This window comes from Mirounga leonina, unplaced genomic scaffold, assembly GCF_011800145.1.
Source record: "Mirounga leonina isolate KUSES-001 unplaced genomic scaffold, KU_Mleo_1.0 Mir_454, whole genome shotgun sequence".
NCBI lineage: Eukaryota > Metazoa > Chordata > Mammalia > Carnivora > Phocidae > Mirounga > Mirounga leonina.
In genome coordinates, this window is record NW_023270763.1 from 14,995,377 (window position 1) to 15,021,598 (window position 26,222).

Genomic DNA, 26,222 nt, shown 5'->3' on the forward strand with positions numbered 1-26,222 from the left:
GAAATTTGCCTGAATCAATTCTTACTATGATGACTGCAAAATGGCGATTTAATATCTCCATTACTCTTTTCATATTTATTAGTCAACATTCTATGGTAAAAAAAAAAAAACAAAAAAACTTTCTCTGGGCTCCTGGGTGGCTCAGTCGGTTAAGTGTCCAACTCCTGATTTCAGCTCAGGTCATGATCTCAGGGTCATGAGAACAAGCCCCACATCTGCATCTGCATCTACATCCATAGCTCTGATCCTGCTCAGCAGGGGAGTCTGCTCAGGATTCTCTCTCTCTTTCCCTCTGTCATTCCCCCTGCCCGCCTGCACTCCGGAGCACTCTCTCCCAAATAAATAAATCTTTAAAAAAAAAAAAAAAAGAGCTTTCTCTTCTCCTTTATTTATTTTATTAGTTCAAAGGACTAATGGATTATTTTATTCAATGTAGATATACACCCACACTCCACTTATTGTCCTTATTTAATACTCAAATTTGGCCAGGTGAAATCCACAGAAGCTGGCTTCTGGGTCTTTGACATGTCCCCAAATTTTGGGCAGCCCTTCTTTCCCTGCTCCAGCCCCTGAATCAGTCTTTTCTCCAAAGAACTCATGAGTTCACTTCAGTGAAGATGAGTATTTAGAATCTAAGGTCTGGGTGGAAAAATTGGTATTTTAATTCTGAAAAAAGAAAAGAATCCTATGAGCACTGCCTTTAGATTAGTTTGTGAAAGATGCATACAAGATTCTACTCAGGACGACAATAGTCTACTTGAGCTCTAAAAGAAAAGGGGCTTTCAAAATGTATGAGCAAGTATTTCAACTTGGCCAATCAACTATGACTTACTCTGTAAGCTATAATAGCTCACTCAATCTTACTTTAGAAATCTAAAAACTGTAAGTAAACTCTCTGAGTCTTTAATCAAGCTATTCCATTAACCTTCTGTGAAGGGCATCCAACTCTTAACAGGATATTAAATATTCTTCAAACTCATTAGAAGGCTGTATTTATGTTCTGTTTACCACCAACCTGCCTTGGTTTAAGAGCTTTCTTTCATGCCACCGACAGAAGCAAGAAAAATATCAAGAGCAAAGGCATCATGTATTAATGAAGTAAAATAGAGAATATAGAACACAAAAGGCCTATTTTAGTTGTGACTCAATAAATTAAAACCACATTTAGTATAGGCTAACTTTATCCACAGGCAAAGACCAAATAAATCAGTCTGAAATGCAAAGTTCATCTGTAAGCAGTCTGCAAAGATCAAATAGGATCTTCTTTTCTAATACACAAACATCAATTTTTTTCAATACTTTGAGGTCTCTATCTCCCTATGCTTTCTATAGACGAAAACCAACTAAAGATTAAAAATCTAAGGTAATAATCTACCATTTGGAAAGAAAAGAAGCTAAGAAGTATACCAATAAAATTTTAAAAAAATAAAAACAACTTGGAACTTTTAAAATACAAATCTTCTTTCATAATATAATGCACATGTACAAACATTCTTAGGATACGATTTTTTAGAAGTAGCAAGGATAGTCACCGAAGGTACATGACTATTACGCACTTCAGTAATAGAAACCTCACCAAATACCATATAGACATAGATACAGATATACACACACACCCACATTTACTAGAGATCAAGGGATAGTGGGAAAAAATGGACCCTATACATCAACATATTATATGACCTTGAGTAAGTTACCTAATGTTTACGGGCTTTCCTACTGTCACTTATAAAAAGAGGCAATTAGAGCCACTGGGTTTTGTAACTTCTTTACTATTTCATATTTCACCATGTTTTACCATTTCACTGTATATCATAATTTCATAAGGTTAATGAGACTTTGCCAAAGCAAGAAACAGAATTTAAGCTTAATAAGAGTTATAACCCGAACCCAATCATGAGGAAACAGCAGAGAAACCCAAATTGAGGGGTATTCAATAAAATGAATGGCTTTAATACCCTTGAGCTCTTTACTAGTAGAGCTTATTCTACCAGAAAAACAACTTGTATTTTTAACTAGCTAACATTTATTGGAGACTTACTATGTTTGTCAGGTACTGTGCTGAACTCTTTTAATTGCATCAGCTCATTTAATTCTTAAGACATGCCTACAGGAGGTAATACAGTCCCTCAGAATAGACAGAGCTTAAAGAGATTAGCTTGCTCAAGGTCACAACAGCTAGTAAACCACAGAACCGAGACTCAAACAAGGGGACTCCAAAGCTTATGCACTTAACCACCATGCTACACTACTTCCTCATAAATAAATCATGAGCCAAATTCATCCTTAATTTAATCTCTAACAGGTACTAATTATTCCCTTTCTAATTACAGTACAGAAAATTGCCACAAGTGACAGCCAACCTAGAAACAACTCCAGATTAATCATGTGAACAAAAAGAGTATTTAAAGGCTTGCTTTTATTGGGACGCCTGGGTGGCTCAGTTGGTTAAGGGTCTGCCTTCAGCTCAGGTCATGATCCCAGGGTCCTGGGATCGAGCCCCACTTTAGGCTCCTTGATCAGCAGGGAGCCTGTTTCTCTCTCTTCCACTCCCCCTACTTGTGTTCCTGCTCTCGCTATCTCAATCTTAACAACAACAACAAAAAAGGTTTGCTTTTATTAAAGAGAAGTGCGGTGTTTTGGGTAATAAGCAACCTTTCTTTCTAATAAACAAAGTAACATCCATTAAATCTGAAAGACCAGCAAAGATCTTAAGGTGTGATATTATTATTCAAATACAAAAACAAAACAAAACAAAACTCCTGACAATTACCCCAGGTGGTGGGGTTTGTCCAAGAGAACATCTCTTCTGATAACATCAGCCTTATCTCCAACACCATTTCAAATTTACTGAATAACTCTGATTACCAACATAAAGGTTCAAAGACTAAGCCCTAACAACAGACATTCTTTTTCTTACTTCCAGCTAGGCCACTTCAACTAGCTGTCTGCTGACTGGTAGAACACAGTTTAACTTTAGTGATAATCCTTTTACTGGGTATATAGCATTTTAAGAAGCAGATGACAAAGATAATGTACATACAAATCCATGCACTAGAAAACACATACTATGGATTACTTTCACCCCTCCAAAAGCCCAAAGCAAGCCTTTTCCTATATGTTCCCTATGTATTTCTTCAAGATGCAAGCTGTCTCTCAAGCGCTCAGAAAACCTCTATTTTAGGTGACTTTCAGCCTAGAAACAGTCATTTCTGATTAAGGTATGGTTAATAAGGATATTATACAAAGGAAAATAAACCAGAATCCCAAAAATTAAAGGCACAAAAAACAAAACATTCAAAAAGATACACATTTGGATGGTAATACATTTTATAAGTAGAACTACATTTTTGTAGTCCTACAGGGTAATAAACAAGCTTCTCCAACACACAATGTCCTCCAACCAAAGAAGATTTTTGGTGTTATATATTGTCTGACCCTTAAACCCCACTTCAGTTTCAAATCTGAGTGGATATCCCCTGAATGCTTACAGAAATTAAAAAGCAGAGCCCACATGCACTGTGGACCTACTCTGTATCTCATTTGAGCACGGAGGAAAAAACGAATCAGAAAATTACCCTTTTTTGATCCAACCCTGGATGAAGCACTGAAGAATTTCTTTACTGTGGTAACTTTGCGGGTCTTCTCATTGGTTTTCTTTTCTTCAAACTTGGAAAATGTGAGGGACTGGGCCCCTGGGCCGCTCTGACTGCTGGCAAAGGCCTCTTCCTCCTCCCGCTGAAGTCTGCAGTTCAAGAGAGGATTAAGAATGAGCCAGACATCCTCTAAGTTTTCCCTGTATCTGAAGTTATTACTCAATGAATTGCAGGGGCATCTAGAAGGTTTAGAACTGGAGGCTAAACACACCAAATAGGTCTGAGGTGTCTGATATGAAATTATCCCTACAGGATCCTGGACTTCAAAAGGGACCTTCTCCATGGATTGTATTCATTTAGCAACTGTAACTAAATGTAACTAAGGTTACAGAAAAGCACTAAACTCTAGTCCTTTCCACTAACAAGCTCAAGGTTGAAAAGGAGAAAGAGATAAGTAATTACCATGTAACGCGACAGCTCTTACAGTAGAGAGTAAAACCCAACTGCTGTGAGAATATAGCGAAAAACAACTTAATCTGCTAGAGAAGTCCAAGGTTCTACAATGGTGACATTTAGGCTGAGCTTAAGAGATGAACAAGATTCCACTGGGCAAAAGGACACTCAAGAGATGAACAAGATTACACTGAGCGAAAGGACACTCCAGGGAGAGGGAGCTACAAATGTGAGGGCAAGTGGTTTCTTTTGCCAACTAAGTTAAGCGAAGTCATTGATGGTGTGACCAGATGGTAAGAAACTTTGACAGCCAAGTCCATTATAATCTTAGATTTCACTACATGGTGCAGAACCAAGAACGACTGTAAATCCAATAAATTACCATTATCAGATCTGTGCTTTAGAAAAATAATGCAGGTAGCTATGTGATAACTTGAGGGGCAATAATTAAGAGTATATTATACATGGGCGCCTGGGTGGCTCAGTCGTTAAGTGTCTGCCTTCGGCTTGGGTCATGATCCCAGGGTCCCAGGATCGAGCCCCGCATCGGGCTCCCTGCTCAGTGGGGAGTCTGCTTCTCCCTCTCCCACTCCCCCTGCTTGTGTTCCCTCTCTTGCTATATCTCTCTCTGTCATATAAATAAATAAAATCTTTAAAAAAAAAAAAAAAAGACTATATTATACAAAGATTTAAGTGAAAGAAAATAAAGACCAGGAAACTAAGAAAGGGTAAAATTCAAAAGACTTCTCTGAGCTGGAATAAGTTCTACTTATCACCCAATTAGTTTTAGAGAGTGTGGGAGAAATTAAGAATGATTCCAATGTTTTTTAGCCAACTGAATAAAACAGTGATGTCATTAATTGACACAGGAAGAAGGGTAGGTAGGAGGAAACGTTGGGATTGAGGATTAGAATAAATAAAAACAAATCTGGCCTAGGACGAGCTGAATTTGAGGTATTTATACTAAATCTCAAAGGCTGTCCATAGAACAACGGCTCTATATGGTGATCCCAGCAGCATCACCTGGGAACTTGTTAGAAATCCAAATTCTCAGACCTCACTCCCAACCTACTCAAGTCAGAGACTCTGCAGTAAGGTCCAGTGATGCCTCTTTTTATAAGCTTTCCAGGTGATTCTCATGCTTGTTCAAATTTGAGAAACAGTGCTATAGGAAATCTCAAGCAAGGTCACAAATGGAAGCAGTAAGAAACAGCAAGGAAATCACAGGCAGAAGTGTTAGTCTGAAAGTGCAATAGGGACACACCTCCCTCTGAGACAAAACAGAAGTTAACATAAAGATATTAGCACATTTTGCTGTGGAGAGGGAAGAAAGCTAAGGGAATTCATGCCTAGTGACCTCCACTTTCTTCATGAAATAGGATCAGCTACTGAGAATATCAGTGGGAAACAGGATGAAATAGTTAACGTTCTATGTCTACATTTCCTGTCTTTGACCATAGAGTTACTGAAAGCAGTGAGCATGCATTATAATTGAGTTCACCACAAATGCGAGCAAAGTGGTCACTCAACAACTATGGCTGATTAAATATAAAAAAACTAGCAAAAGCTGTCAGAGTTCAGTCTGACTTTCTTTTATGGAGAAGTTTTACTGTTCCTAGGATGTTTTGGCAAAAGATTAACATCATGCATGGTATTTTATTCATCCCTATGCTCACCAGCCATTCCATCTTTTACTTTTACCATAATCATATATCTGGATAATATAAACTACTTTTCACTAACAAACCCCATTTTTAAGAAAAGGTTAAGTTTCCAAAATGCAAGGGCCATGTATACAAATCAACAAGTTTCTACTTTTGTGTTTATCACCATGTCAGATGCCATGCTGAATCTATTACAAGAATGAGGAAAATGATGCTTGATGAGAGCCATGTGCTGGGTCCTGTGCTAGGGACATCACAGATATTACCTCAGGTGACCTTCACTATGAAGTATGTGTATATGCATTCTTCTAGTCCAAGAAGCCTATTATCTATATTAGAGAACTCAGACTAACACACTCTAAGCACAAAATAATTAAAGGAATAAAGATGAAAATGAAGTAAACACTGAAAGCTATTCATTAAATGCTGACTGAGAAGAAAAGGGTAAAAAATTTCATTTCTCTTAATACTAAGCTGACTTGCTGACAGCTCACAACAGGAGAGAAAAATGGATTTTGACAGTGACAGAACTGTATATCCAATCATATCACAGTTAAACCACCCCTATTTAAGTCCTTTTACCGCTCTGCCAGTTCCCAATCCTCCTGAATCTGCTTCTGCCTTGCTTTGTGGTACTCTTCCCTCCAGCACTTGGAGCAGAAACCCTGCCAAGCAGGGTTGCCATAGTAACCACATCCTTTCTTGCAAAGGAGCTCTGACTGATCCACATGAATTCCTCGGCGTTCAGACTTAAGGCTCATCTTCTTCCTGCTAATCAAGTAAATAAGAAAGTGATATTGCAAATGAATTCACTATCATTCTTCTATTACCACAGCAATTAAGAAAAAAATGTGAGTCCAGGGGCGCCTGGGTGGCTCAGTCATTAAGCATCTGCCTTCGGCTCAGGTCATGATCCCAGGGTCCTGGGATGGAGCCCTGCATCATTGAGCTCCCTGCTCCGCGGGAAGCCTGCTTCTCCCTTTCCCACTCGCCCTGCTTGTGTTCCCTCTCTCGCTGTCTCTCTCTCTGTCAAATAAATAAATAAAAATCTAAAACAAAATGTGAGTCCATAATCTTCAAGCTATAATGGAGGGAAGGAAGGCAGAGAGGGAGGGAAGAAGAGTTTAAATATAACAAGTTCCTGGGGTACCTGGCTGGCTCGGTTGGTGGAGCATGTGATCTTGATCTCGAGGTTGTGGGTTTGAGCCCCACACTGGGTGTAGGGATTACTTAAAATCTGGAAGGAAAGAAGGAAGGGAGGGAGGAAGGAAGGCAGGCCCATCCGTCCTGACAGTCATACTAAAGAAAACACTTCTTATTTCCTTCTCAATAATATAAAGAACACTTTCAGAAAGGACTAATATTGGATTAAAGACCTAAATGTAACATATGAAACTATAAAACTCCTAGAAAAAAACTTCATGACATTGGATTTGGCAACAATTTCTTGGATATGAAACCAAAAGTAGCATAAGCAACAAAAGGAAAAATAGACAAATGTGACTGTATCAAACACGAGCATGGAGGAGGGTGGTAGGGCAGAGGGAGAGGGAGAAGCAGACTCCCTGCCAAACAGGGAGACCAACGTGGGGTTCAATCCCAGGACCCTGGGATCATGACCTGAGCTGAAGGCAGACGCTTAACGGACTGAGCCACCCAGGCACCCCTGTAACAAATGTTTATAACAACATTATCCACAATAGCCAAAAGATGGAAATAACCCAAATGTCCATCAACTGATAAATGTATAAACAAACTGCAGTATATCCATACAATGGGGTATTACTTGGTCATAAAAAGGAATTAAGTACCGATATACGCCATAACAAGATCAACCTTGAAAACATTATGCTAAGTGAAAGAAGCCAGTGATAAAAGACCACATATTATATGATCCCCTTCATGTGAACGTCCAGAACAGGTAAATCTACAGACAGAAAGCAGATTAGCAGTTGCTTAGGACTAAGGGGGAGAGGATAGGAATAAAGGAGATAGCTAAAGAGTATGAGGTTTCTTTTTGAGATGATGAAAATATTCTGAAGTTGGCTGTCATGATGGTTGCCACTGAATTGCCTGACCTTTAAATAGCTGAGTTCTATATGTGAATGATATACCTCAATAAAGTTGTTTTTAAAATACAGGTATAGGGGGGTGCCTGGGTGGCTCAGTTGGTTAAGCGACTGCCTTCGGCTCAGGTCATGATCCTGGAGTCCCGGGATCGAGTTCTGCATCGGGCTCCCTGCTCGGCAGGGAGTCTGCTTCTCCCTCGGACCCTCCCCCCTCTCATGTGCTCTCTCATTCTCTCTGTCTCAAATAAATAAATAAAATCTTTAAAAAAAAAAAATACAGGTATAGGGGCACCTGGGTGGCTCAAATGGTTAAGTGTCTGTGTTTGGCTCAGGTCACGATCTCCAGATCCTGGGATAGAGCCCCATGTCGAGCTCCCAGCTCAGGGGGGCATCTGCTTCTCCCTCTTCTTCTGCCCCTCCCTCTGCTTGTGCTCCGTCTGTCTCTCTCTCAAAAATGAATAAATAAAATCTTTTTTTAAGGGGTGCCTGGGTGGCTCAGTCGTTAAGCGTCTGCCTCTGGCTCAGGTCATGATCCCAGGGTCCTGGGATCGAGTCCCACATCGGGCTCCCTGCTCGGCAGGAAGCCTGATTCTCCCTCTCCCCTGCTTATGTTCCTGCTCTCGCTATATCTCTCTCTGTCAAATAAATAAATAAAATCTTTAAAAAAAAAATCTTTTTAAAATAATAAATGAATGAATGAATGAATAAATAAAATATAGGCATATCTTGGAGATCTTGAAGGCTGGGTCCCAGAAAACCACAATAAAGCAAATGTCACAATAAAGTGAGTCAAATAGGGGCGCCTGGGTGGCTCAGTTGTTAAGCGTCTGCCTTCGGCTCAGGTCATGATCCCAGGGTCCTGGGATCGAGCCCTGCATCGGGCTCCCTGCTTCACGGGAAGCCTGCTTCTCCCTCTCACACTCCCCTTGCTTGTGTTCCCTCTCTCGCTGCCTCTCTCTCTGTCAAATAAATAAATAAAATCTTAAAAAAAAAAAAAGTGAGTCAAATAAATGTTTTGGTTTCCCAGTGCACATAAACATTAGGTTTACACTATACTATAGTCTAAAAGTGTTTAATAGTATTATATCTAAAAAAAAAAATGTACACACTTTAAAGATCTTTATTGCTAAAAAAAATACTTTACTGCTAAAAACTGCTAACCATCTGAGCTTTCAGCGAGTTGTAATCACTGATCACAGATACCATAACAAATAATAATGAAAACATTTGAAATATTACAAGAATTACTAGATCTTTTTTTTTTTTTTTTAAAGATATTATTTATTTATTTGACAGAGAGAGAGCACAAGTAGGCAGAGTGACGGGCAGATGGAGAGGGAGAAACAGGCTCTCCGCTGAGCAGGGAGCCGGATGTGGGGCTCGATCCCAAGACCCCAGGATCATGACCTGAGCCGAAAGCAGCCGCTTAATGGCCTGAGCCACCCAGGCGCCCCAAGAATTACTAGATCTTGTGACACAGAAACACGAAGTGAGCAAATGCTGTTGGAAAAATGGTGCCAACAGATTTGTTCAATGCAGAGTTGCCTTACAAACCTTCAATTTACAAAAATGCAGTATTTGTGAAACTCAATAAAACAAAGTACAATAAAACAAGGTATGCCTGTAAAAATCAGAAAAAGAGGGCAGAATGGGAAGTCAGATTCAAAGAACTATCAGTTTTGAAGGTGGACAGACTATAATCCAAGGAATATGGGTGGCTTCTAGAAGCAGACAATGACCCCTGGCTCACAGCCAGCAAAGAAATGGAGACCTCAGTGCTATAACCACATGGAACTTAATTCTGCCAGCATGAGTATGCCTGGAAGCAGGTTTTTCCCACAGCCTCTAGATAAGAGCCCAGGCTGGCTGACTTCTTAATTCTGACCTCCTGAGATCCTTAACAGAGTACCCAACTTGAGCTAGCCAAGAGTTCTGACTTACAGAACTTTGGGACAATAAATGTTCTTTCAAGCTGCTAAATTTGTGGCAATATGTTATAGCAACCACAGAAAACGAACACAGGCCTCCTTCCCATTTGTCTTTTTTGGGGCCTTTGCACTTACGTTCCAATGCCTAGAATGCTGTGCGCCCTGCTGTTTGCATAGTGACTACTCTCTCATCATGAAGGCCTCAGCTTTCATGTCACACTTCCAGAAAGGCCTTCCCTGGCCATTCTATCCAAAGTAGTACCTCGCCAACCTCCCCAACCCTCACCTCTACACGGGCTCAGCATTATTTATCTCTATCTAACTCTAACAAGGGAGGGTAGGGAAAGAGTTAACCAAGTAGGATCAATTGCTAAAAAATCATACACATTCTCAGAAGGGCCTGCTTAGTATGTGACTGGCTCTTGGTCAGCTTCTGGGAATGGAGGTCTTGGAAGTGTCCTTGTGTTCTGTACTCTTGGAGCTTCAAGCCATACTATACAAACTTGTTTAGATGGTTCGTGCAAATAGTGTGATGTATGGTGAACACCTGCTTTCTTTCTGGGGGTCTGGAGTTGGATTAACTGTGGTCAGTCATGAAGAACTACGTAGTTGTGCCTGTCTGACCAACCTTCAACAAAAACCCTGGAATTCAGGCTTAAGTGAGTTTCCCGAACAGAAAACACCTCCCATATGTTGCTACAATTTGTTGGTGGGGGATTAAACACACCCTGTGTAACTCCACTGGGATTAGATTCTTGGAAGCTTATGCCTGGTATCCTCTAAACTCTGTTCAATGCACCATTTTCCTTTATTGATCCTGCTTTGTATCCTTTCACTAGGTATAAAACATAGCCAGGAATACAGGAGTCCTATGAGTCCTTCTATCAAATTACCAAACCTGGGGGCAGTCTTGGGGAATACCAACATAGAGTATGATTATAAAGGGGTGGCATGAGGGAGATACAGAATAATTCTGTATCTTGACTATGGTGGTGGTAAACAAAAGATTTTGTGGAATTTGCAGAGCTTCCCACTATTTTCCTTATGAGAATCCTGCTTCCTATTCTTGGGTTCAACGTCATGTCCTCATAGATCACTCCTCAAGGCTGCGATTTATAGGAAACATTCAATCAACTCTACTAAAATGATAAAATGTCCTTTGACCTCAGTTAAGAAATAAAACTTACAGGTAAGTTTTTTTCCCCCTTAAATTTGCTTTTCTCCACTTACAGAAATATAAGATGCTTACTCTAAAAAACCTTATATAGAAAAGAAGAAAATAAAGTACAAAGAAAATAAAAACATCACCCAAGTCACTATATTCTTGTAGTGCTTTCTCTACTTATCACTCATTTATTTAGCAAATATTTATACACTGATATACATTATATGACAGGTACTTTATAAAGTAAAAGTAAAGTTTCAGTCCTCATGGTGCTTGCTGTGTAGTATGGGAGATATAACTATGTATCTAGAAGGCCTGAAAGAAGAAATGAAAACACTATGAAAAATGAAGAAACAATTTTAAAATTACATAAAAGAATTTATGTTTATGTGGAACAAGCTAAATAGGTATACATGAAATCTATGGAACTCTGAAAATAGCCTAACAATAACAAGATAGAAAATATAAAAAGAAATCTCATTCACAATAGTATCAAAATGTAAAACCACCTAGGAAATATTGTAACAGGAAAATCATATGGTTTACAATAAAAATTGAGATACAAAGAAGGCTGAAATAGTTGGTAAGACATGCCAATTTTTACTGAGAAAATTAAATACATAAATGGCAAATGTTTCAAAAATTTCACGTTTAGTACAAATGACAATAAAATTACAAAAAACTTTTTTGAACTTGACAAGTTTTCCTTATTTTCTCAGCAATAATAAATAGGCAAGATTTTTTTTAGTTTTCTAAATTAAGTTATTGAATTTTAATTTTTTAAATAAAATTTTAAAAAGATTTTATTTACTTATTTGTCAGAGAGCGAGCACAAGCAGAGGGAGACTCCGCAGAGCAAGAAGCCCGAAGTGGGACTCAATCCCAGGACCCCGGGGATCACAACACGAGCCGAAGACACAGGCCCAACTGACTGAGCCACCCAGGAGTCCCTGAATTTTAATTTTTTTTAAACAAACTTGTTAAAATAGGGTGAACTTAGCAACAGAACTGGTAAATGGATACATAACAGGTTGACTCCAAAATGAATGCTAATATAATACATAAAACAACTGGGGTGCCTGGGTGGCTCAGTAGGTTAAGCGTCTGCCTTCAGCTCAGGTCATGATCCCAGGGTCCTAGGATTGAGCCCCGCATCGGGCTCCCTGCTCAATGGGGAACCCGCTTCTCCCTCTCCCGCTCCCCCTCCTCGCTTGCTCTCTCTCTGTGTCAAATAAATAAATAATACAAAAATCTTAAAAAAAAAAAAAACTTAGTAGTAGTGGAAGGAGGAGAAGGGGAGAGCAATGCTAGAGTAACTGGTCAGCAACCTGGTACCCTCCCAAATTAATTACAGGTATCTTAAAAGAGTTAAGAAAATTTTTTTAAGGTTTTATTTATTTGACAGAGAGAGAAACAGCAAAAGAGGGAACACAAGCGGGGGAGTGAGAGAGGGAGAAGCAGGCTCCCCACTGAGCAAGGAGCCCCATGCTGGGGCTCAATCCCAGGACGCAGGGATCATGACCTGAGCCGAAGGTGGACGCTTAACAACTAAGCCACCCAGGTGCCCCAAGAGTTAAAATTTTTAAAAGACAAATGGGAAAATACAAAGAACTAAAATTATTTATGAAACTTTTAAAGTACTGAGGGCTATTTAAGCTTAAAAACTGAAGGAAAATTTAAAAAGAAACAGATTTAAATATAAACTGAAACTTCTATCTAGTTTTTAAAAGGCCTACTTAGAAAAAGAAAGGCAAATACTTTAACAGGACAATGAAGTAGTTTATCATATTCAGAAATTATACTAATAAAAAGAAATTGTAGATCTCTGATATGCAGGATAAGGGTATGAGTAGACCAATCATAAAATGGGAATAGCTTCCTAGAAACAGAAACGGAATGTCAAGGGTTTGCGCATTTTAAATTTTTTTTTTTTTTAAAGATTTTATTTATTTATTTGAGACAGAGAGAATGAGAGAGAGCAAGCACATGAGAGGTGGGAGGGTCAGAGGGAGAAGCAGGCTCCCCGCAGAGCAGGGAGCCCGATGCGGGACTCGATCCCAGGACCCTGGGATCATGACCTGAGCCGAAGGCAGTCGCTTAACCAACTGAGCCACCCAGGCACCCCAAGATTTTTTTTTTTCTTTAAAGATTTTATTTATTTATTTGAGAACGAGAATGAGATAGAGAGAGAGCATGAGAGGGGGAGGGTCAGAGGGAGAAGCAGGCTTCCCGCAGAGCAGCGAGCCCGATGCGGGACTCGATCCCGGGACTCCAGGATCATGACCTGAGCCGAAGGCAGTCGCCCAACCAACTGAGCCACCCAGGCGCCCCCGCATTTTAAATTTTGATATATACTACCAACTGGCTTCACAAAATGGTTGTATCCATCTACATTCCCACCTACGGTGTTGACAGACCCTACTTGCCCACAAACTCATAAACAGGCATCATTAGCCTTTATTTTGCCAGTCTGAAAGGCCAAAAAAAAATCATTTATTGTTTTAATGTGCATGTCCTTAAGATTAAACATCTTTAATACATATTTACTGGCCATGAGTCTATCTTCTTTGAAGAATTTAACTACTCGGGTTCTTTGCTTGTTTTTCTACGTCATCTTTTCTTAGTTGAGGCACAGCTGACACACAATCTTCTTTCTTTTTACAGGTCCTCTTTTTCTGTTATCTTTTAGTCCCTGACTTTATATTATGAAGTCACCATTGCTTTAATCAAAGACAGTATTTAAAATCTATATCCAAATTTCACTGACTTTTATATTATTAAATACACTGCTTCCAAAATGAATGTAAATATCACACTGAGGGGGGGCCTGGGTGGCTCCGTCCGCAGAGCATCAGACTCTTCCTTTCGGCTAGGGTCAGGATCTCGGGGTCGGGAGATGGAGCCCTGCCTCAGGCTCAGCGGGGCGTCGGCTTGAGATTCTCCCTCCATCTCCCTCTGCCCCTCCCCCGCCTGGACTCACGCGCTCTCTCTCTCTCTCAAATGAATAAATAAATCTTTAAAAAAAATGTATCACACTGAGAACCAGTGGCAGAGTTCCAATGTTAAATATAACAAAACAAAGTATCCAAACACTAGCCTGCCCAAATAATTCCACTCGGTAATCAAACCCATGGAATATAATGTCGAGTTTGTGCCACTGGAATGAGCAGAGCCAGCAGAGCAGCATTCTTACAGAGTGAGTTCTTGACAACAATCTTCCACTGTATTAAGCTACACCCTCTCCAGATAAGTAAAATTATGACTCCGATCTGAGCATGCCATTTCCCAGGCTAACAACTCAAACTTGCACACAAAAAATAAACTGGCTGCTCTGTTCTACTTCCTACCACGCTCTATCCTCTCTTCCAGGGAAGCAGCCAATTCCCCAACTGGTCAGTTTCTTCGGTAAGTAAATGACCAAATATTCTCTCTTAACTCCACTTACACTAGCAACAAACTGCAGTACATAATGTGGTTTCAACCATTAACAGCGTTGCTTTTTCTCAAAGTTACACCTTAGTTTTAGCTTTGCGGCAGCCATTTCACCCTTAGCCTCACCCAGCTGTGGTTGGGCAAAGTGATAGACACACACATCTATGAGATATGAGAAATACAAAAAGCAACTGCCTGGTTTGAAAATGTATTTATTCAGATTTGTTAGATGGCTCAATGAAATACGTATCTGTATTATGTTTTAAGCCTCTGAGAAGTATATTGTTGTGTAATAAAAATGTAATCCCATTAAACTGCAGAAACTTTCAAAGTTGCTAAAACCGGGGCGCCTGGGTGGCTCAGTTGGTTAAGCGACTGCCTTCGGCTCGGGTCATGATCCTGGAGTCCCGGGATCGAGTCCCGCGTCGGGCTCCCTGCTCGGCGGGGAGTCTGCTTCGTCCTCTGACCCTATTCCCTCTCATGTGTTCTCTCTCTCTCAAATAAATAAATAAAATCTTAAAAAAAAAAAAAAAGTTGCTAAAACCATACCATCTAGGGGCACCTGGGTGGCTCAGTTGGTTAAACAGCTGCCTTCGGCTCAGGTCATGTTCCCAGAGTCCTGAGATCAAGCCCCAAGTCGGACTCCCTGCTCAGCGCGGAGTTTCCCTCTCCTCCGCTCATGCTCTCTCTCACTATCTAGCTCTCTCTCTCAAATAAATAAAACCTTAAAATAGAATAAAATAAAAACCATACCATCTGTTGTGGGTTGAACTGCGGCCCCCCAAAAGACAGGCTGAACTCAATACTGTGAATGAAACCTGATTTGGAAATAAGCTCTAGGCAGATGTAATTATAGAAAGAGGTCATACTGGATTAGGGTGGGCCCTAAATCCAGTAACTGGCGTCCTTATAAAAAGGCCCTGAGAGACACAGAGATAAAATGACACAGAGGTCATCTGGCCAGAGGTGGAAATCAGAGTGATGTGGCTGCAAGCCAAGGAACTACAAGGACGGCCAGCAATCATCTTCCCTACAGCCTTCAGAGAGAACATGGCCCTGCTGACACCTTGATTTCAGATTTCTAGCCTCCAGAACTATGGAAGGATAACTTTGTGTCTCTTTAAGCCACCCAGGTTGTGCTAGTTTGTTTAGAGGAGTCCTAGGAAACTATAAAACCAGTAAGAATTGTAAACTGTAATTGTAAACAAATAATCGAAAGAAATGAGTTTTCCACAAGTTAACATAGAACTGTGGGTTCACAGTATCACCTGCTCTTTATACACTGGGTAATCACACATCCTAGTTCATGAGAACAGTCTGGTTTATGTCTGCTATCCTAGCATAAAGACACCCCTTTGGTTCTCAAAAATGACCCGCTCTGCATAATAAATTACATGGTCACTTTATTTATGAACAAGCCTTGAAAACTCTCCTGTTAGTCTACCTTCAAATTTCACCCCATTCAAATAACATCTGACTCCCCTTTCCCATTGATAGAATTAAGAATAATTCTCTCTCTGGTTCTTACAGCATTTTATAAATACAGCTACTGTAATACACTCTTATTATAAAAGCTTGCTTACATGTCCATTCCATGTTCACAGGCACATGGCAGTGTTAGGAACAGAGTGAGTAATCAATATACATTTCCTAAATTTATTAAATTATTTATTCAGAAGACTAACAAAGTACCTACACAGTCCATTTTCTTTCATTTTTTTCCCCATATACACTCTCCAGGGCCCAATGAAGGTAGAAGTAGAATTTATTTTTTTTTATTTTTTATTTTTTTAAAGATTTTATTTATTTATTTGAGAGAGAGAGAGAGAGAAACAGCATGAGAGGGGATAGTGTCAGAGGGAGAAGCAGGCTCCCCGCCGACCCGGGAGCCGATGTGGGACTTGATCCTAGGACTCCGGGATCATGACCTGAGCCGAAGGCAGTCGCTTAACCAACTGAGCCACCCAGGCGCCCAGAAGTAGAATTTAAATAGCAAAACAACTAACTTACGAAGCAGTTGTTCTCAAATTTTAGCATGCATTAGTATCACATGGAGGACTTATTAAAGCACAGAGCATTGGGTCCCAACCCAGAGTTTCTGATTCAGGAGGTCAGAGGCAGGGCCTGCAAATCTACATTCCTAACAAGTTCCCAGATGATGTGGCTAAGGACTACTCTTTGAGAACTACAGCTATAAAGTAAGCACAGGGGCGCCTGGGTGGCTCAGATGGTTAAGCATCTGCCTTCGGCTCAGGTCATGATCCCAGCCCACCACTCATGTGCACTCTCTCTCTAAAAATTAAAAAAAAAAAAAATTATAAAGAATTCATTATGGGCCCACTTGCATTAGAAGAAATAGGAAAGGGAACTCTTCAGATGGAAAGAAAAATCAGTCTATTCCAAAAAGAAACAAAGAAATACAGGAAGGGTCGAAAAGCAATGGCAACAGTAAATATGTAAGTAAATACACATAAATACTGATTACAAAAAAACAATAATTTCTTACAGGTGTTAAAATAATAGGTAGAATAAATGAGTATAACAGTAATGCAACAAGGCAGGAAAAAGACAAAATGAGTTAGTAACTAAAGTTCCAGCATTACTGGAGAAGTGATGAAAGTTATAATTTGTATTAGACTGCAGCAAGTCAAGGGTGTATGTATTAATTGACAGTAATAATCACAAAAAGGATATAGTAAAAGAATGTGTAACTAGGCAATCACTACAGGGAAAATATTAAATACTAACTGAATAATAATCCAAGAGAAGGCAAGAAAAATGGAAAAAGGAACAAAACTGGTGAGTCAAAAAGAAAACTTATCAAAAGATGGTAGATCTAACAGCAAATATAGTGACAATCGCATTACATGACAATGGACTAAATATTCTAATTTAAAAACTAAAATTTATACTAAAGAAAAAAACTAAATTCAACATCATGATGCTAGGACTAAAAAAAATGAAAATATAGGGATGGAAAAAGATACAGCGTGCAACATTTATCTAAAGAAAGCTAGTAACACTCTAGTGGTACCATACAAGGTAGACTTTAAGGTAAGAGGTATTACCAATGATTAAAGGATAACAGTGTTAATCCACCAAGAAAATTCTTTTTTTTTTTTTTTTAAAGATTTTATTTATTTGATAGAGAGAGACACAGCGAGAGAGGGAACACAAGCAGGGGGAGTGGGAGAGGGAGAAGCAGGCTTCCCGCAGAGTAGGGAGCCTGATGCGGGGCTCGATCCCAGGACTCTGGGATCATGACCTGAGCCAAAGGCAGACGCTTAATGACTGAGCCCCCCAGGTGCCCCCCACCAAGAAAATTCTAATGTGAGCCACGTAGGTAGAAATTAGTAATCACTGGGAGCTAAGAAGAAGACTTTTAGGAATGGCCTTTGAAGGCCAATGCAAAGCACTGGCTGCAACCAATTCTATTTAGAAAATCTATGGCAGCTCAAAGGGTAGAACTCTACAACAGCATAGAGCATAAATACCAGACTTCTTTGCAATACAATAAAACTCATACATATACCTTATGGGAATTCTGAGATGCTTATATAAAATAGTAAATAATTTTTTAATCACAAAAAAAGATAAGACCATTTTAGAAAACAGAAACAAACTTAATAAACATCAGAAGATATTCTGGGGTAATACAGTGTTTACTAGACTGGGTAGTTTGATAAAGTCACTAAAATTCATAACTATAAAAACTAGATTTCCTGAAATTAAACCCTCAGAAAAAGAAAAAACAAAACTTTAAAAAAGTAGGTAGGTTCTCCTTTTCCAAATATAGCTGGAGCTTTGACTGAAGAATGAAACTGACATCTTTGCATTACACTTACCTAAAGGCAGACTCACCATCATAACCATTAGTGGTTGTGTTTGGGGCTGGAATTGGTTAGGCCTAGAACTGACCTCCTGATCGGTTTTTCTGTTAGAATCTAAGAACTTTAAACTTCAGAAGAATCTCAGCTTACTTCTCAAGCACTATTTTAAATAAAATAGTAAGTTGAGACTTTTATTTTCTAATTTACTTATTCAATTACTAGACCAAAGTACTAAAAAAGCAAAAGTTCTTATTTTTTCTTTCTTTTTTCTTTTTTTTTTTTTGGTGGTCCATACAGGGATTGGAAAGTTCTTCTTGAAAGAAGTAGCCTATAACCTCTTGTTCGCAGATATGTCCAAGAACAAAAGAGAAAGCAGTGTTTACATACAGTTGATATTCAAAGAACTTAAATACTGAGCGGTTAGCATATGGGTGAAAACACTTTGCGGTCTGATTATTCCTCATAAATGATACTTAAGATGTGTCCACCCATCACTATACAACATTTGAAACCCCAAATAAAATCTACACACTTACCACACTTGGAATGGCTAATTAATTTACACAAATAAAGATATAATCCAACTTGCTAAGTAGAAGCCAAGCATATTACTTCCTGAGACACTAATTACAATGGATTTTAGCCATTTTATTTCATCAGCCTACAGTTCTGTTTTTTTGTTTTCACATTTTTTATTTGCATTCTTCTTGTAATATCCTATTCAAAACTGTGGTCACTAGCCCAAGTCATTTTGCAGGAACATGCTTAAAAAAACAATGTCAAAAGCTCTATGGAAATGCAATTAAGGAACCACTAAGTTACATAACTACATTTAGGCAACAACAGTTCCACCTATTGTTTACTGATTAAAGATGAATAAGGATGTTCTCTATTCTGCAGTTTCATAGACTAGGTCACAATTTACAATATACTATAGGAACTATATTATAATACTTCAAAAAAAACTGGAATTACCTGAAATAGCTGCATATGAAAATGCACAATAAATAATGGTTTACTTATCTGTACAACTTTAGTGCAATACAATTCCTAACGAAACAGAATGAGATTTAAGAACACATACACCTTGCAATGGCATTACAACAAAAGTATAACCTAAATTCATCCCAAATCACAGCAGTGTTGGGGCACCTGGGTGGCTCAGTCAGTTAAGTGTCTGCCTTCGGCTCAGGTCATGATCCCAGGGTCCTGCTCAGTGGGGAATCTGCTTCTCCCTCTCCCTTGGCTGCTCCCCCTGCTTACGCACTTTCTCTCTCTCTGTCAAATAAATAAATAAAATCTTAAAAAAAACAAAACAAAAAAAACAGCAGTGAGACCACCAGCTAAAGTTTACTCTAAAATATGAATATCAACCTCTTTTTCTAGAATGGTGCACTATCTTTATAAGTATTATTGTGGCTTTCCTGATCTCAAGACAAATTCAGAGCAAATAGAAAGAAAAAATATATGCATTTTAAATGCAAACACATGAAATAATATCCCCACTTTGCCGATCCTGATGAATGCTTAGAAGACTTTCCCCCCACCCCAGCTTTACAGACTATGGCCAAATGCCTTAAAGTTGTAGCTCCCTGACCATTATCTGGATAGGAAGATCCCAAACTGTTCAAGGCCCTTTCCCTTTTGTAATGGTGGGTTCCAACACTTGCCAGTGTGCCTACCTCTGTTAAGTGTATATGTCTGGTCTCACCTTGTGAGCTCACAGTCTAGTCTGTCTCAGGTATTATAAAGTCATGGTTAGGTGCAGACCACTGATTTGGTCAGACTACCAGAGTTCAAATCTCCATCACCTCTTGTATGACCTGAAACAACTTTTTTTTTTTTTAAAGATTTTATTTATTTATTTGACAGAGAGAGACAGCGAGAGAGGGAACACAAGCAGGGGGAGTGGGAGAGGGAGAAGCAGGCTTCCCGCAGAGCAGGGAGCCCAATGCGGGGCTCGATCCCAGGACCCTGGGATCATGACCTGAGCCGAAGGCAGATGCTATTAACGACTGAGCCACCCAGGCGCCCCCTGAAACAACTTTTGTTGAACCACGTTTCTTTATATCTTTAAGAAGGGTGAAGGGAAAGGACAACATTGAGATCACACATGTGAAGGACTTATTACTCACACAGTGCCTGGCCCATGCTAGCACTTGATAAATCTGAACTATTATTACTTAAACAGGCAGCTTTTTAGCTTAAGCAAAATACAAATATATGAATTTTCTAGACACTCCATCTAAGATGAATGGATCTGTTCCTGTCTTGAAAAAATAAATTATATGCCTGGACTTTTCAAGCCAACGTTCTCTGTGCTGCAGCTAACAGCCTGAACCTACTTCTGGAAATGAGTGTTAGGTCTCTTGTTCTTATTCCCTAAGACCATCTCTATATGGAGGTAAGGTGATTCACATTTAAGTATTTGTCCTCGTCGGACTCCTCCATTCTCATAATCCCCATGAAAATAAAGCATGCCTGCCAAAAATATGGCTCTGTGATTAAACAATATAAAACAACAACATAAAAAATAGATGTACTCGAGGAACTCGTCAGGAAGCACAAACTCACCCCACTGCTGATAACTGTAACAAAAAGCTCCACTGAGAAAATATTTATGGAAGGTAACCTGAAGAATGTACAATCCCCATCTACTTATCTAGATAATCTAAAACAGATCCTTAAGTTAAATTAGCATAGAAATCTAAGTACTTAGATCACATTATTTTGCCAGCACCAGAACTGCTTTTACTGAATTACGTTTCCACGTTCTGTCATCAACCTACACAATGAGGCAACGAAGACTTTTAACTAAAAAACAAAGTAAAATACAACACAGTCCTTTGAGATGCATGCTGTTATTTACTTAACGATGTAGTTGAGGAGTTTGTCAATACAAGGAGTCTCAGAATCCAAAAGAGAAATTGGTCTTTTTTCTCATGGTCACTGAACTATGCAACTGATTATATTTCTCTCTGAACTGGCTAATAAAAAGCAGTCAAATTTGTGGCCTTCTAACAAATATTTAAGACTTCAGTCTAAGTACTTTGTGTACAGATCTCATTCCATCTTAATGAGGATCTTACAGATGCGTTTTCACCATAATTTTTCTCCCTCAGTGCTAAATTCATCACCCCTTTATCTCTGTATGTTCTCAATAACATGCTGTATCTTTGTAAGCCACTATGAATCCTTTCTGGAACAAGATGTGACATAAGTAAAGGACATGCTCCACTTAAACATTATAACACAGTAAGATACTTTCTTCCATCAGTAAGTATTTTATGAGTTCAACTTGTAAAGGCATCACCTTTTTATGCTCCAAAAGAGAAAAGAAAGTGCTTTTGCAAATACTGTGTCTAAAATTAGGAAATTCTAACAACAGGAACTACAAAAATAAAACTTTCATGATGTATTAACTCTGGAGCACACAGAAAACTATAACTATATCCCATGTAAAAATCACCCAAAAGTCATTTTTAATTTTAAAATACAGACCAAATCACCATAAATGCAATTACAATTATTTATTCTGAATGGGAATTGAAGAGACTATCTTCAAAACTGATTTCTGTACAACTCCTCCTGAGCTGGACTCTGCCTGGCATAGAGGATGCTGCCAACCACACCTTAAGGTGAAACAACACAGAATTTAGAGCCCCAAAGGTTCTTGCTACATTCCTGCTTTAAGGATTTGGCTACATTCTTGCCTCAGGGATTTCAGCAAGTTCCTTGATGTCGTTTGAGGAGAATAAAAAGCTTAAGAATTTAGCATGTACAATCTAACCCATTCATGAACTCATACTCTGATCATAACTTAGGACTTTTAACTACATATTTATTTAATTAATGGATTATAATTAGTTCTTCACCCTCCTGGTGGCCATAAACAAGTAAGCTATGCTACCAGAAACATGAAAAAAATGTTCTACTTTGTAATAAAAATTACAATTTCTACCCCACTGACAGGAACTTCATCAAACACAGGAATCTCACACTCCAACTTAAAAGCAGCACCATAAAGGTACAGCTTTTTCTTAAAGCATTTTAGGAGCTTTATCCAAATATCAAACAAAATATGTTATATAATATCAAGTGGGATGAAGGTAAGTCCACTGTTGTTTCTCCTAAGTGTTTATTCAACAATACTCTGAATTATTTCCAGGCATTCCAGTCATATGAAACACACATAATGTCTCTACAATGCTTTATGATAGAAATAAGCATTTAGGGCGCCTGGGTGGCTCAGTTGGTTAAGCGACTGCCTTCGGCTCAGGTTATGATCCTGGAGTCCCGGGATCGAGTCCCGCATCGGGCTCCCTGCTCGGCAGGGAGTCTGCTTCTCCCTCTGACCCTCCTCCCTCTCATGCTCTCTGTCTCTCATTCCCTCTGTCTCAAATAAATAAAATCTTTAAAAAAAAAAAAAAGAAAGAAAGAAGCATTTAATAAGATTTTCAAAATGTTTTGACTTCTATTGTGAAACTTTTGTTTCTGGTGTGATAACTTTACTTATGGGTTAAGAAGCCACTTAACAGCATTTCTATTCTGAGTCACAGAATAGACAGGTGTGTTACACAGGTATCTTCCACGTTTTAGGGATGAGTCCTTTCTGCTACAGATGTTTACTATACAACCAATAAAAACACATTAAACTCATAGTCAAGACTGAAATTCTATGCCTCTAGCCAAAGACTGACACAAGTAAATGAAACAAGATCTTAGTTCTTCTATAAGTAGATATTAAAATAAGTACTGACAGTTTTTTTCTTCCCACTGAAAACCAACATCAGAAATCAATGAATCAATGAATTCTCATTAAGTTAACAAGTACTCATGGAACACTTGTGAATGCCCAACTTGGATTGAGTATGCAAACAGATAAAAGCAGAATTCCTGTTTATAGAAGCTTACAAATTAGCAGGGTCAGACACTTTTTACACAATGAAACAACTAGTAAATGACCGTACAACTCAATTCAAACATTTAATGAGCACACACACAGTCTTCCTCAGCAAAACAGCAGCCAGTGCATAAGTTCATAAAATTCCATTTTAATCATGCAGAGACCCTTCTTTGGTTTTGTCATCACCAGATAAAAGCTGAAGCTCCTGCATCTCTGCCCAGCACTTTTTTACTTTGCAAAAACCCCCTCCCAGTAGTGAGTTAATGGCCTATTCTCCAGTTACTCGGCCCACCTCCACATTCCCACCCAACCTTGTTAGTTTCAAAGTTACTCATTCTTCGAGACACTTCCAAAAAGTATTCCCTGATTACCTTTCTTCACCTTCCACACCCTGCAGTGTCTCTCCTCAGGGCTCTATCTTAGCTCTATTTACGACGTTGTGTTGAAAAGTACCCTCATTGTCCCTCTCTCTATAACTTCTAGAGAGAAGAAACATGATTGCTTGAAAGGTCAGTGACATTTCAAATCCTGAACACGTCTTAATCTTCCGCATAAGAACCAGTATCTCTTAAAAGTTAACGTTAGGGGCGCCTGGGTGGCTCAGTCGTTAAGCGTCTGCCTTCGGCTCAGGTCATGATCCCAGGGTCCTGGGATCGAGTCCTACATCGGGCTTTCTGCTCAGCGGGAAGCCTGCTTCTCTCTCTCCCACTCCCCCTGCTTGTGTTCCCTCTCTCACGGTCTCTGTGTCAAATAAATAAAATCTTAAAAAAAAAAAAAGTTAACGTTATTTATCATTAAATGGATTAACAAGGGCGCCTGGGTGGCTCAGTTGGTCGGGCGACTGCCTTCGGCTCGGTCATGATCCTGGAGTCCTGGGATCGAGTCCCGCATCGGGCTCCCTGCTCGGCGGGGAGTCTGCTTCTCCCTCTGACCCTCCCTCCTCTCATGTGCGCGCTCTCTCTCTCTCTCATTCTCTCTCTCAAATAAATAAATAAAATCTAAAAAAAAAAAATTAAAAAAAATAAATGGATTAACAATATAATCCAATTTTACCCGACCGGCAAGCTTTCTTGTTACAACTATTTTAGGGGCGCCTGGGTGCCTCAGTCGTTAGGCGTCTGCCTTCGGCTCAAGTCATGGTCCCAGGATATGGGATCGAGCCCCGCATCGGGCTCCCTGCTCGGTGGGAAGCCTGCCTCTCTCTCTCCCACTTACCCTGCTTGTGTTCACTCTCTCGCTGTGTCTCTCTCTGTCAAATAAATAAATAAAATCTTTTAAAAAAACAAACAAAAAACTATTTTAATTAACAGGCTTTTTAAAAAGCAGTTACAGGGCGCCTGGGTGGCTCAGTCGGTTAAGCGACTGCCTTCGGCTCAGGTCATGATCCTGGAGTCCCGGGATCGAGTCCCGCATCGGGCTCCCTGCTCGGCAGGGAGTCTGCTTCTCCCTCTGACCCTCCTCCCTCTCATGCTGTCTCTCATTCTCTCTGTCTCAAAAAATTAAATAAAATCTTAAAAAAAATAAATAAAATGTAATCCCTTTAAAAAAAATAAAAAAATAAAATAAAAAGCAGTTACAGGGGCGCCTGGGTGGCTCAGATGGTTAAGCGTTTGCCTTCAGGGGAACAACAACAACAAAAAAGGCAGTTCCAGGTTTACAGGAAAAAAAAAAAAAAAGTACAACCATTATTTAATTTCAAAACAAAACAAACAAACAAAAACAGCCATAACTCTTCTCATCCAAAAAACTACTCCCCTAGTGATGTTGTAAACTCGTCCTGACAAATTTTCACGTCTCATCTCAAGAGCAAAACGAGTCCACTGACATATTTCCCAACCACAGGGCTTGGTCACGGTCACGGGCGCCGAGGCACCACCAGATGTCTGTGACCTACTCTCTAAGGCGGCTGAGAGCCTCCCTCCCTCTGACTAAACTTCCGTGATGGGCACCACCTCTGTTCCCCTCCAAGACAGTTCGCAAGCAGGGACTTCTGCTCCTAACCCCAGGCCCACAACTTCCCCCTCAACCACCCAGCGAAAGTTAGGACAAGTCTTCCAGTCCCCGCACCACGAAAGACTGCACCCTCCCGGCCCCGGGACCTTTCCCTCCCTCCGCAAGACCGACGCAGGTTCGTGAAGTCCCGGCGCCCCGGCCAAGGCGGGGCTGCGACCTGGGTCTGAGCCGTCAATCGCGACGGACCCCCGAGCGGCCCGGGGCACGAGCCGACCGGCCGCCACCACAGGTGTCCCCTCAGACTCCGAGGGCTGGACAGTGAAGAGGAAGCCGGCCGGAGGGAAGCCATCCTGCGAGGGGTGGACGGGAGGCAGGAGGGGGCCAGGAAATGACAAGCGCCTGTCCGTCGGAGTTGGGCCGGGCCGCGCAGAACTTGGCGACGAGCGCCCGAAACGGGCAGGCAGAGCACGACAGGATGAAGCCGGCCGGCGACTACCTGGGGTCGGTTCGGAACGCGCCGCGGGGCCCGGGGTTGGGACAGACCGCGGCTGGAAGCGCCGAGGCGCAACGGCCCCGGCCGGGTAGACGGCACAGGCGAATGACCCAGCAGCCCCCGCCCGGACGGCGCCGCCGCCCCGCCGCCCGCCGCCGAGAGCCGCGCCAGCCTCGGCCCGCGCACGTCTGCTCCGTACCTGGTCTGCGGCTCCACGGGCGTCGGGACGGCCGCTCTCCGCGGGTCGCTCGAGTGGGTCCCCGCTCCGCCAGTCCACAGCCCGCCCTCTTGCCGGCCCTCCCTCTCTCACGCCCCGCCCCCGGCGCCGCGAGCGCCCGGCACGCACGCACAGACGTCACTTCCGGGGCCCTAGGCGCGCGGAGGAAGTTGTTGCGGGTTCCCCTCAGAATCGCTCTGGGTGGAGCGAGGCCGAGACTGGAGTGCATGACAGCACCTGCGTTGGCCGAGGTGTAGCGGGAGGAGGCGGCCGCCAGGCTAGCCCTAGGGTGCTGACCTGCGGCGTTCGGGAGCCGGCGGAGAAGCCGGTGGGCTCTGGCTTTTTCCGTGCCTGCTTCCGGCGGTGCCACCGGGCCCTCGGCCGCTGTAGCAGCGTGGAAAGGGAGACAGAGGCTGCGAAGGCTGGGGAGGGGAATCCTTGGGCCAGTAGACGGTTACGAGCCCGTAGGGAACGAAGCCGCCTGGAAAAAACCAATGAATCCTATCCCTTCTCGGA

The 26,222-nt window shown here is 40.9% G+C and overlaps 1 protein-coding gene across 4 annotated transcripts in view; it reads right to left on the reverse strand.

The window, feature by feature from the left end:
* The window catches only part of RABGEF1 (RAB guanine nucleotide exchange factor 1), a 58,784-nt gene extending 32,995 nt beyond the window's left edge, over positions 1-25,789 (reverse strand). For 2 of the 4 annotated variants that reach the window (XM_034988732.1, XM_034988731.1), the window contains exons 1-3: positions 25,689-25,789; positions 6,296-6,484; positions 3,579-3,745 (exon numbers count right to left, since the gene is read on the reverse strand). In XM_034988732.1, the coding sequence (XP_034844623.1) occupies positions 3,579-3,745; positions 6,296-6,474 (346 nt within the window). In that variant the 5' untranslated portion in view covers positions 6,475-6,484; positions 25,689-25,789. Of the gene's footprint in view, positions 1-3,578; positions 3,746-6,295; positions 6,485-6,863; positions 6,886-25,688 lie in introns of those variants that run through there. The other 2 variants (XM_034988729.1, XM_034988730.1) reach the window with 2 other exon arrangements.
* Positions 25,790-26,222: the final 433 nt, after the last annotated feature.